This window comes from Acinonyx jubatus, chromosome C1 (assembly GCF_027475565.1).
Source record: "Acinonyx jubatus isolate Ajub_Pintada_27869175 chromosome C1, VMU_Ajub_asm_v1.0, whole genome shotgun sequence".
NCBI classification, from domain to species: Eukaryota; Metazoa; Chordata; class Mammalia; order Carnivora; family Felidae; genus Acinonyx; species Acinonyx jubatus.
In genome coordinates, this window is record NC_069381.1 from 185042203 (window position 1) to 185054339 (window position 12137).

The 12137-nt window shown below is 37.9% G+C and overlaps 2 protein-coding genes across 5 annotated transcripts in view; one reads left to right on the top strand and one right to left on the bottom strand.

Moving 5' to 3' along the window:
- The window catches only part of KIAA2012 (KIAA2012 ortholog), a 107588-nt gene extending 103585 nt beyond the window's left edge, over positions 1–4003 (top strand). For 2 of the 3 annotated variants that reach the window (XM_015075915.3, XM_027053206.2), the window contains 2 exons: positions 373–592; positions 2904–4003. In XM_015075915.3, the coding sequence (XP_014931401.3) occupies positions 373–592; positions 2904–3042 (359 nt within the window). In that variant the 3' untranslated portion in view covers positions 3043–4003. The remainder of the gene's footprint in view (positions 1–372; positions 593–2903) is intronic. The other variant, XM_053215568.1, reaches the window with a different exon arrangement.
- A 1761-nt stretch (positions 4004–5764) lies between these two features.
- SUMO1 (small ubiquitin like modifier 1) overlaps positions 5765–12137 on the bottom strand; it is a 28823-nt gene continuing 22450 nt past the window's right edge. For both annotated transcript variants that reach the window (XM_053215570.1, XM_015075916.3), the window contains one exon: positions 5765–6612. In XM_053215570.1, coding sequence (XP_053071545.1) covers positions 6544–6612 — 69 coding nt within the window. In that variant the 3' untranslated portion in view covers positions 5765–6543. The remainder of the gene's footprint in view (positions 6613–12137) is intronic.

The window sequence follows — 12137 nt, forward strand, 5'->3', positions numbered from 1 at the left end:
TTTTGAGGAAGTGGAAGGAATGTCAGTAGATGACACTCTTTATAGGCTGGTCAGTCCAGCTGAGTAAGCACCCGGTTTCTCCAGACCCCGATCTGACGCCCCTCCCCAATGATCTGCATACCACCTGTGAGTACCCCAGGTTCTGGAAAATTCTCCCCTAAGGTTTTGTACTAATTGCACAGTGTAGGTGCTTGACACTTAAGGACTCTTAAATTTATAATTTAACCCCAATATGATCCCCACAGAGGATCTGGCAGCCTGCTGGCAGGTAGGCAGCACAATCTCATGGGGAGTCCCTGGGAATCACAGTGAGAGAACTGTTTTCTCCAGTAATGAGACCCCTGACGAGCCTACCCCCTTTCTATTCTGCAGAGGCTGAGAAGCAAAGGCAGAGGGAATTGGAAATACAGTTAGCAGAAGAACAAAAACGCCTGATGGAAATGGCTGAAGAAGAACGGCTAGAGTACCAGCGGAGGAAACAGGAAGCAGAAGAGAAGGCTCAGCAGGAAGCAGAGGAGAGAAGGCAAAGGGAAGAGGAAGCAGCAAGGCTGGCCCTGGAGGAAGCTATGAAACAGGTGCAGGAACAAGCCAGGTAGGGGCTTATTTGGGCAACAGTTGCCATAGGGGGATTGTTTCAAGGTCTTGATTCCCTGGTGCTAGTACTACACTTGCACTGCCTTTGGACAAGTGAAGTTCTCCCACTTTCCATAAGCATGTTTTGGAAGAACTAAAAAACAAAAGGCTCTTTTGCTGCAAATGTCACAGAATAGCTTCATGGCTTATATAACTTGTATTGAAGCTGGGAGTTTAGATTTCATCTATCTCAGCCCTCTGGTTTACAGATGAGAAAACTGAGTCCCGAAGAAGGGAAGGATCTTGATCAAGGCCCAATAGTGTTAGAGGCAGTACCAGGACCACATCTTAGACCCCTGATTCTGAACCACTGTCCTTGGTATTTTTTGGTTACCTATTGTAACCACTGGGAATTCAGGAGTGAGCAAGACAGATGTCTCTTCTCCCATGGCATTTATATTCTAGTGCTGGGGCAGGGAGACAAATAAATAAAAATAAAGATTTGTTTTAGCCAGTAACACATGCTATACAGAAAACATTTTTTTTTATTTATTTTTAAAAATTTTTTTTTCAACGTTTTTTATTTATTTTTGGGACAGAGAGAGACAGAGCATGAACGGGGGAGGGGCAGAGAGAGAGGGAGACACAGAATCGGAAACAGGCTCCAGGCTCCGAGCCATCAGCCCAGAGCCTGATGCGGGGCTCGAACTCACGGACCGCAAGATCGTGACCTGGCTGAAGTCGGACGCTTAACTGACTGCGCCACCCAGGCGCCCCACAGAAAACATTTTAAACATGTGATAGGATTGCAGGAGGCTTAGGTTAGATTGGTCAGCCAGGGCAAAACTTCTCAGAAAAAGTGGATATAAGGTGAGACCTGAATGACAAGGAGTTAGCCACATAAACATCTGGAAGAAAAATATTCTACAGGCAAAGGTTCTAAGTGCAAAGGTTCAAAGGAAGGAGACTGGCATGTTGGAAGAATATAAGAAAGTCAGTATGGCTGGAATGAAGTGAACAAGGCACAAAGAATACTTTCAGATGAGGTCATATTAGTAAGCTAAGACCAGATCTCATGAGAGCCTTGTTAGGAGAAATAGCACAGAATTAGTTAGTTCTCAAGGGCCAATGACATTTTCCCCCTTTTCTCTAAAAATAGTAATGATCATTTCATCATCGTTGATAATAGAATTTCTTGAGGAATGTGGTTTCAACTTTTTTTTAAGAAAGAACTTTTTTGTTTACTTTTTTAAAATATTTGAGAGAGAGAGGGCATGTGCACAAGGGGGGTTAGGGGCAGAGAGAGAGGGAGAGAGAGAATCCCAAGCAGGCTCTGCACAGTCAGCACAGAGCCCAACACATGGCTTGATCTCATGAGCTGTGAAATCATGACCTGAGCTGAAATCAAGAAGTGGACGTTTAACCAACTGAGCCACCCAGGCGCCCCTCAACTGACTCTTTAAAAACTAGGTCTTCTATAGTTGCTTTCTCATGTATTTCTACTCCTTAGTGAAAGCGTTAAATAGACATCCCCCTTTAGAACTATCAAAATTGAAGGGCAAAGCAGCACAACACAGAAAACCATGTGAGTCCAATCTTGACTGTAAACAGTTTACTCCCTGCAATGTATTTTCTACAACTTAAGCTGAATGTAAACTCTTTAAGGGACCAAAAAGAGAAGGCAGCCAGAACAATTCTATTTTGAGGTTTTCCACCTAACCGGAGTTGTTCCTCTCCTGGACTTTACTCAGATGGTTTTTTGTTGTTTTCCAGCTGTTGTGTGAACTACAAAACAGATCGTTAGAGAAGTCGATTCAATTTCAAAATTATGTATTCCATGTATCACAGCAGCAGGACTGGGTTCTTAAGTATTGAGACCAAAAGCAAGCGAAACTAAGGCTAGTCCAAGTAGCTGAAAGCAGAAAACCTAGTGACTAAAGTGGTGTGTGAGGGGTAGAGTCTCACTCCACCAAGGGTTAGAACTTGATCCCAGCTGGCTTTACTTCATCTTCACTTCTGGGACTTTGGCCCAGGTACTTTTAACTTCTCTGGTCTGTTTCATCTCTAAAGCAAGGGAGTTCCTTCCAACAAGACAAGTTTAAGAACTTTGAGTTTGCCCTTTCCTTTAACTTTCCCAGGAGAAGGTTCATGAAACTCTAAACCTCATGTGTAAAGTTACTAAATGAATAGAGTATAATCTTCCACTAAAATGAAAGATCAGTAGTAGTCTAACTGATGGTTGCTCAAATCGAAAGTTTTTCTACTGGCTTATAGGGACTATTTCTAAGATGCTTAATCATACTGGGATTGTGGGTGGGTTGTCTCCTTAGGCAAAAAGCTGCTTTGAAGAAACATCTTCAGTTCCACCAAGAACTCTCTAAGGAAGCCAGTGGCCTACAGTGGACACAGAACATTTCCAGATCATGGGTGTTCTCTTACTTCCAATTCCTACAAATACCCAAACCTTAAGGCTAGAAGAAACCTTAAAAGTAAGTTGGGAGGTGGTGACAGAAAAAGAGAAACTTCTATAATGAAGTTGCATTTCATTTGGTTCACCTCAACCCACACCTAGCTTCACTCTAGGACCTCCATTCCACCACCCTTCCCCACCACACATAATTAACTAAAGTCTTCATTCACCTAAATCCATCATGTTCTGTAGAACCCCATAAATCCAGAAACTTTAGTGCCTAAAACTGCCCAATAATTTCATTTGTTTGAATTTCAGCAAATTCAGTTTAACTTCAGTTAGTAAGACACTAACATCATCTTAGGATAGTCAAAGTATTTGATTTCACAATGTGTCTGAAGTTGATAAAATGGAAATTCCATAATGCAAATAATTCTGAATAGGTTAAGGAGTTAATTCATATATACATACTCTTTATAAGGTAAAATCACATCTATTTCAGCCTAAACATCTAAAATATGCTGCCTGTTGAAAACAAGGTAAGCACTTGATAAATGTTCATTTGAGTAAAATTAGCTGTTTTGTGAGGGTATTCTCACTTGCTCAAAGTATAGATTCTAGAGCTGCACTGGTTTGTAAGTAGCCACATGTAACTATTTCAATGTTAAAACATTCAATTTTCCATTCACAATAGCCACATTTCAAGTGCTCAATAGCCACATGTAGCTACTGGCTACCTTACTGGACAGTACAGATGTAGAACATTTCCATCATCATAGAAAGTTCTACGGGACAGCACCATTCTAGACTCTTGATAATTAACAAATCTTGAGGGTCTGTTTCTGTCCCTTTAAGATCCAACCACTCACATAATTTCCCCATTTTTAAAATCATATGGACACTATTAAGGAACAGACTTAATTTTTAACATCTCTTTAAATATCAGTAAGTATTTAGTAAGTATCTGTCATAGAATTATCATCAAAAGGTATGAAAGATGATTACAAGATCTATAAAAGGATGTTAACATCCTTTTTATTTTTAACATCTCTTTAAATATCAATAAGTATTTAGTAAGTATCTGTCATAGAATTATCATCAAAAGGTATGAAAGATGATTACAAGATCTATAAAAAGATGTTAGAGCAAGCAGTATCTGAACCAGAATTTTCCCACAAATTTCCTTTGGCCCCACTCTGTATCTGTGTGCAACTGAAAAAGTATTTACAGATGATTCCCTCAAATTTCTCACCAATGCTTGTAAAGTATTTACTCTCTATAGGAACTGTATTTCTACAATTCTGATGTCAAGCTTAATTTCCAAGTCTGTATTGCTGACTTGCTGTATTGCTTTATGTAAAAAATAAATAAAATGGCCAAAACACTATCAATCATAGTAATTTTAAGTATGTCACAAAATTTCTCAAAATTGTCCATCCTACTTGCACATTCATTCATTCATTCAAGTCATTCAGTAATACTTAAGCAGATGAGAAAGGAGCATGTCAAATAATACAAGAACAGAAGAAAAAACACTCAAGGAAAACATCCTTGTGGGGGAAATTCCCATTACTGACTTTATTTTCTACCTTCTTTTACAAATTGAGGATGTTGCAGTCAAGCACCAGGTAGAGCAGCTACACTAAATGTTATTCAAGGTCCCTTCCAAATCTGATATTCTATTAAACTGTTGCTATGAAAGTCCTATTTTATCAGCACTACTACACCAGATAAGCACACATCAGTAAGTTAACCATAGCAGAATGCGATGCATTTTAGAAGAATCTGATAAACTAAAAATGAGATTATTTCCCCAGTACCTAAGCTCCACCACCTAAATGCTGAGAACCTTCAGAGATGCAAACAAAATTAAGACACCAAACTATATACTTACACGTTCTGGATAGCTCAAATAGCCTTATCAAGTTTGTTACTCAGGGCTGACAGAAATATGCAATTGAATGAGGATTTTCCAGAAATGGGCCTAATTCCTAGTCACTATTTAAATGTCAGGTGACAGTCTAAAGGCTCTATTTTACCTAGACTATATACGTATAACACAAGTAATTTTTCAGCTAGGGTCAGACTTAGGAATTTTAAGGCAAGCCAACTATTTCTCAACAGGTGACTTGAGTAGGGTTATATAAGCTGTAACAATTTTTATAAAATGTGCTAGAGACAGGTTTCACCTGCTCTTCTAAAGTACTCAGATGACTATTCTATCTAGGATAACATGAAATTAAATTATGTGTATGCATACATATACTAAATTCTGTGATTCATTAGAGTTAAAAGGTTATACTCTCTAATAGGAACTAATTTGGTACTTTAGTTTTACAGAGGTTAAATATTTAAGATATAAAGTAATAAAAGGAAAATATAAACAAAGTATACCAAACTTTAAGCAGAGAACATTTTGTAAATTGTTAAAGGAAAAACTTAAAATTATCAATATAAATCAATAATTTTTGGCATGCCCATTTATTCAATATGATTGGGTAACTAGATCATATATATGCACCATACAAGAATATCAAGTTTTTAAAAAAAACAGAACACTGAGTATTTAAGAAGGTAGTGTGGCCTTAATTAAATCCTTGATTCAAAGGCACTTCAGTAACTTTCAGTGCTTCAAAGTCATGATCATCATCACTGTACAGTACTGAAAAATTTATTTGTACCACGTACAAACAATAATTTCCAGTATTATGCAAAAAAGACCTTATGTTTTAAGCATTATCTTTTTTCTTTCTATACAATTAAAAATAAAATGAACATTAGTACGGTTTTTACAAATATTTTGTTTATTTTAATGAAGCTGGTACAGACAATGTCCATTTAAAACCCATATCCCAGGCCAAAAAGTACAAATAAAATCAAAAAGAGCAGTGTTCTGTTGAATACACTTCTGCATGAATAACTTTATTAACTGCTAATGAAAATTAGAACTTTTCTGGGATCTTCTGACAAGACTTTTCTTTTATCTTAAAATGCTTTCTCTTCAGTGAAGCCATCTTTGGAGTTAGTCATTACTCTCACGATCTCTGTGATCTCGACTCCAGCCTGCTATTTCTCTTCTTTTGGTCCAGACCCTCAAATTTTAAAAGAAGCTTCAAGTTAAGGAAAAGTCATTTTTCCACAGTTCAGTTCTCTGAAAAACTTCCATCTCCCACTGAAAGTCATAGTCCAGGAGTGAAGCAATCACATACTAGAACTTCAGGGCCAAATGGAAAGTCATTATGAACACTCGCATTGGTCGATCTTATTTATCACAAGCCTGAAAATGCACAGTCCTGGAAAAGGTGGTGGCCTCTCTGTGCACACATGTAATTTTTTTAAAAAGGAGAGGGTGACATGAAGGGGGCTGAGGTTTGATCACCAAAAATCAGCACAATGAAAACAAGTGATAATGAATAATGGGCACTAGAATTCAAATTACCAGATGTTTTAAAGAGATGGGGTGCCAGTTTTCATTTCCGTTTTGAACACCACATTACAAAAGAACTATTTTTAAAAATAAAAAAGGATTGAGGGTAAAGAAAAAAAAATAAAAAGAATATCTAAATCGTTGAATGACCCCCTGTTTGTTCCTGATAAACTTCAATCACATCTTCTTCCTCCATTCCCAGCTGTAAAAGAGGGGGAAAAAATATGTTAGAATACAAAAGCACTATTTTTTAACTGGCTGCAATTATGTGGCCACTGTTTTACTGTTTTAAAGTGCAAAAAAATGCTGAAGTGATCCACAGTTACCCTGTTCTAAGATTAAGAATCTGGGTTTCCTTTATTTTTTTTTTAATGTTTTAATGTTTATTCATTTTTGAGAGAGAGAGAGAGAGAGAGAGAGAGAGAGAGAGAGAGAGAGAGAGAGAAGGTGGGGGAGGGGCAGAGAGAGGGGGAGACACAGAATCCGAAGCAGGCTCCAGGCTCTGAGCTGTCAGCACAGAGCCTGACGCGGAGCTTGAACCCACAAACCATGAGATCATTACCTAAGCTGAAGTCAGAAGCTTAACCAACTGAGCCACCCAGGCACCCCAATCTGGGTTTCCTTTAATATAAAGAACATAGAGGTATATCTGTCCTCCTGATTCTGTCTATGAAGTCATTCATCTGACCCAGCTGAGCCAAATTCACCTCCTAATATACTTAGCATATAAAGTGTGTTTTTTAAAAGTACCTCAAAAAGAGCTTCAAATCTAACGAAACATGTATTTAACAGTTTAAGCAACAGTTTGATAGTATTTTCTAAAAAATCATTTTTTACTTCTAGATGTAATTACCTTATAGAATCTCTTTCATTTATTTCAAAAAAACTTGATCTCACTTTGAAATATATGTGGTTTTAGTTAGAAAAATACTACCTAAAGATTCATTTCTAAGTAGTTTGCTTTGTCATCTACAATTCCTTCTGGCATATAACTATTAGTTTTTGGCAGTGACCACTCTCAATATAGAAACGTTATCCATACATCTACTGTTACTTGATAACTCCAATTTTATACGCTAGATTTGTCAGCCTTGACCTTCTCAATTCTTAAAGAAAAAAAGGGGAATCCTTCAAAATGCCTTTTACAGAACACTAATAAGCAAAGTAGAGGCAATTATTGTGTGGTTGTTTGTTTTTAATGTGTTTATAAGCACTGAAATATTCTGGAATTTTTTTCATAAAGACATTAACATGGTTGCCTCTGAGAAATGGGAATGTAGAGATATTCAGAGTGGTAATTACTTCCCACTTTATATACTTTGGTATTTTGTTTTATTACTTTTAACTATGATTATTCTTTATTTTAAAAAAGAGTACATAAAGGGGCATGGTGTCATACAGAAACCTAAGTATGACCCTCAGTGAGGGTAAAGGACCATGAATCTGTTGATTCTGTTGTGCCATCAGGGTTCAGAAGCACTGTAACAGGCACACTGAAAACAAAAACTAGCCATTGTTTCCACTAAACTACAGTGGATCACAAAAGCAAATGAAAAATAAAGGAAAGTCTAAGATCAGCGAGAAAAGTTATAGGTGACATTTTTGGTGCAGAATTACAAAATATGAAAAGATACTCTAAGAAATCTAAAAATAAAACAGACATGGGGGCACCTGAATGGTTCAGTTGGTTGAGTGTCCAACTTGATTTCGGCTCAGGTTATGATCTCACAGTTCCTCCATTCGAGCCCTGCACAGGGCTCTGTGCTGAGAGCAAAACATGCTTGTGATTCTCTCTGCCCCTCCCCCACTCTCTTTCTCTCTCAAAATAAACTTAAAAAAAAAACTAGACATGGATTTAGGACTTTTTAAGTGATTCAGGCTGGCTCTAGTGTTATGGATATCTTGGTTGTGGTCTATTTATGAATGTTAAAAGAATTATTAAAGATGCTGGGGCGGGGGCGCCTGGGTGGCTCAGTTGGTTAAGCGGCCGACTTCAGCTCAGGTCATGATCTCGCGGTCCGTGAGTTTGAGCCCCGCATCGGGCTCTGGGCTGACAGCTCAGAGCCTGGAGCCTGTTTCAGATTCTGTGTCTCCCTCTCTCTGACCCTCCCCCATTCATGCTCTGTCTCTGTCTCAAAAATAAATAAACGTTAAAAAAAAAAAAATTAAAAAAAAAAAAAGATGCTGGGGCGCCTGGGTGGTTCAGCTGGGTAAGCCTCCGACTTCAGCTCAGGTCATGATCTTGCAGTTTATGGGTTCAAGCCCTGCATCAGGCTCTGTGCTGACAGCTCAGAGCCTGGAGCCTGCTTCGGATTCTGTGTCTCCCTCTCTCTCTACCCGTCCCCTGTTCACTGTCTCTCTCTCAAAAATAAATAAACATTAAAAAAAAAAAAAGATGCTATTAAAACAATTTTATTTATTATTTAAAGATTTTTTAAAGTAATCTCCACACCCAAAGTGGGGCTCGAACCACAACCCCAAGATCAAGAGTTGCATGCTCCACTGACTGAGCCAGTCAAGTGCCCCAAACTAAATTTTAATTGCACATGTAGCCCGATAAATAACAGCAAGGAATAAAATGCCAAACATTACAAGATGCCTTTAAGTCAGGAAGGTAGCAAATATCCTTCATCTATGGAAAATAGGAAGCAATCAGCTTCAAGAAGTTAGGGGATTACTCCCTAAATACCTATTGTCTCACTCTGCCCCATTATGCTTCTGAAAAGATAATCTCATAATAGCGAGGAATGAGTCACTAAAATGTAGTAAATATCTACTGTGTTGAAGAGATTATGTCAAATTAGGACAGGGAAAATACAAGATGAGTATTTTATATCTTATTGTGCCAGACATTAAGAAAGTACTCAAGGGGCACCTGGCTGGTTCAGTTGGTGGAGCATGAGACTCAATCGCAGGATTGTGAATTCAAGCCCCACATTAGGTGCAGAAATTACTGTAAAAAGAAAATCTTTAAAAAAAAAAAAAAGAAGGGGCGCCTGGGTGGCGCAGTCGGTTAAGCGTCCGACTTCAGCCAGGTCACGATCTCGCGGTCCGTGAGTTCGAGCCCCGCGTCAGGCTCTGGGCTGATGGCTCGGAGCCTGGAGCCTGTTTCCGATTCTGTGTCTCCCTCTCTCTCTGCCCCTCGCCCATTCATGCTCTGTCTCTCTGTCCCAAAAATAAATAAACGTTGAAAAAAAAAATTAAAAAGAAAAAAGAAAAAAGAAGAAAGAAGGTACTCAATAAAGTAGGTAGATATTAAACCAGGAAAAAGTTTGATGACAAAGGATATTCATGTAGTTTCAAAGTACGTCCCCACAAATTACAACAGGAAAAGTAACAACTACATTGTAAAGAAAAAACAAAACAGTTAAACTGAGTGATAAAAATAAACATTATCAATAAGGGACTTCATGTATTCCAAATGCTATACCCTAAGAAAGACATATCACCATTTACGTAGTATTCCAGCCCAAAATACATAACTTAAATCTTACTCATAAGGAAACCAGTCCAAATTGAGGGACTTTCTAGAAAATAACTGGTTTGTATCTTTTTAACAATGTAAACGTCATGAAAGACAAAGAAAGATTGAGGAACTGTTCCAAATTAAAGATGATTCAAGAGACACCTAAATAAAATATCTTGATACTGAACTGGATCCTGTGATAGAGAAGAAAATTTGTTATAGAAGACATAATTGGGACAAATGACAAAATTAGGTTGTAAAGTATTCTAACAGTGGTAAGTGTCCTGAATTTGATTAAGAGTACTGTGGTTATGTAAAGGAGTATACTTGTTCTTGAGAACTACACACTAAAATATTAAGTAGTAAATGACCATGGTGTATGCAACCTAACTCCCACATGGTTCTGGTAATAAATACACACACATATACATGGGTGAGAGAAATAATTAAGTGAAGGTAGAAAATGTTAAAAATAAGCCAATCTAGGTGGAAGCAAGTATAATTTTTAGTACTATTCTTGCAAGTTCTCTGTAAGATGAAAATCATTTCAAAATAATAACTTGAAAAAAGATGGAGACATGTCAAAAAGAATACAGACACCAACTTGAAGGGGCCCACACTGGCCACTATCTAAAGAATATTCTCAGAGTTTCAATATCTCCCCACAAATTACTTACTAATTAAAAAGGAAAATGGTAGGGGTGCCTATGTGGCTCAGTTGGTTGGGTGTCTGACTCTTGATTTCGGCTCAAGTCATGCTCCCAGGGTTGTGGGATTGAGCCCCACACTGGGCTCTGCACTTAGCGTGGGGCCTGCTTAAGATTCTTTCTCCCTCTTCCCCTCTTCCCTGCTCATACTCTCTCAAGAAAAACTTAAATTTAAAAAATACAAAAAATAAGATAAGAAGGAAAGTGATAACTTTACAATGAACAAATCTGGCAGTTACCACCTTAACTAAAGTTGACCAAAGTTAATGTTACCGTAACAGGACAAATGGACATCACCTACCTCCTGATGTGATTGATACACTCAGAAGTACATAATAGCTTCACTCTGTGCTGCTCCTACCAAAAATGCAAAACTGCATCTAATCATGAAGAAACATCAGACAAACCAAAATTGAAGGACATTCTAAAACATGGCCTGAACTCTAAAAAATGTCTGTCTGAGGGGCATCTGGGTGGCTCAGTCAATTAAGCATCTGACTTCGGCTCAGGTCAGGATCTCACAGTTTGTGAGTTTGAGCCCCTTGTCAGGTTGTGCTGACAGCTCAGAGCCTGGAGCATGCTCCAGATTCTGTGTTTCCCTCTCTCTCTCTGCCCCTCCCCCACTCACACTCTCACTGTCTCTCGAAAATAAACATTAAAAAAAATAATAGATAAAATAAAAAATGTCCAGCTGATGAAAAAGAGGATAATAACTAGTTACAATATACTAATCCCCTAATAAGGGATCCTAGGTCAAGTTTTTTTAAAATGGCTATAAAGGACCTCACTGGGATAAATGGCAAAATCTGACTATTCTGATTGCATACTTGATAACAGTATTGTATCAATGTCAAATCTCCCATATTTGATCATTTAACTGTGGCTCTTAGGAGGTAACACTAAAATATTCAGGAGTAAAGGGTCATTATATCTACAAAATTAATCTCAAATAATCCATCAATGATAATATGTAATATAGAGAAACTGATCAAGCAAATGCATCACAATATTAATAATTGATGAATCTAATGAGAAGGTTATACGGGAGAATATTATACTAGTCTTATAACAACTCCAAGTTTGAAATATTTTGAAAATAAAAAATTAATAGGGGCATCTAGGTGGCTCGGTCAGTTCAGCATCAAACTCTTGATTTCAGCTCAGGTCATTATCTCAGGGCCATAGGATCAAGCCCCATGTCAAGCTCCGTGATGAGCATGGAACCTACTTGAGACTCTCTCTCCCTCTCTTCTCCTCTCTCTCCCCCTCCCTCTACTCCACTCTCACTCTAAAATAAAAAAAATTAAAAAAAAATTAGTAATAACCATATATTGTTCCCACTATCAGAAATATCAGAAATGTTATTTTGTATTTGGAGGGGGAAATCTGTATAAATATAAATAGATGTTGGGAATGAAAGCTGGTGTAGCCACTCTGGAAAACAGTATGGAGGTTCCTCAAAAAACTAAAAATAGAACTACCCTACGACCCAGCAATTGCACCACTAGGCATTTATCCACGGGATACAGGTGTGGTGTTTCGAAGGGACACATG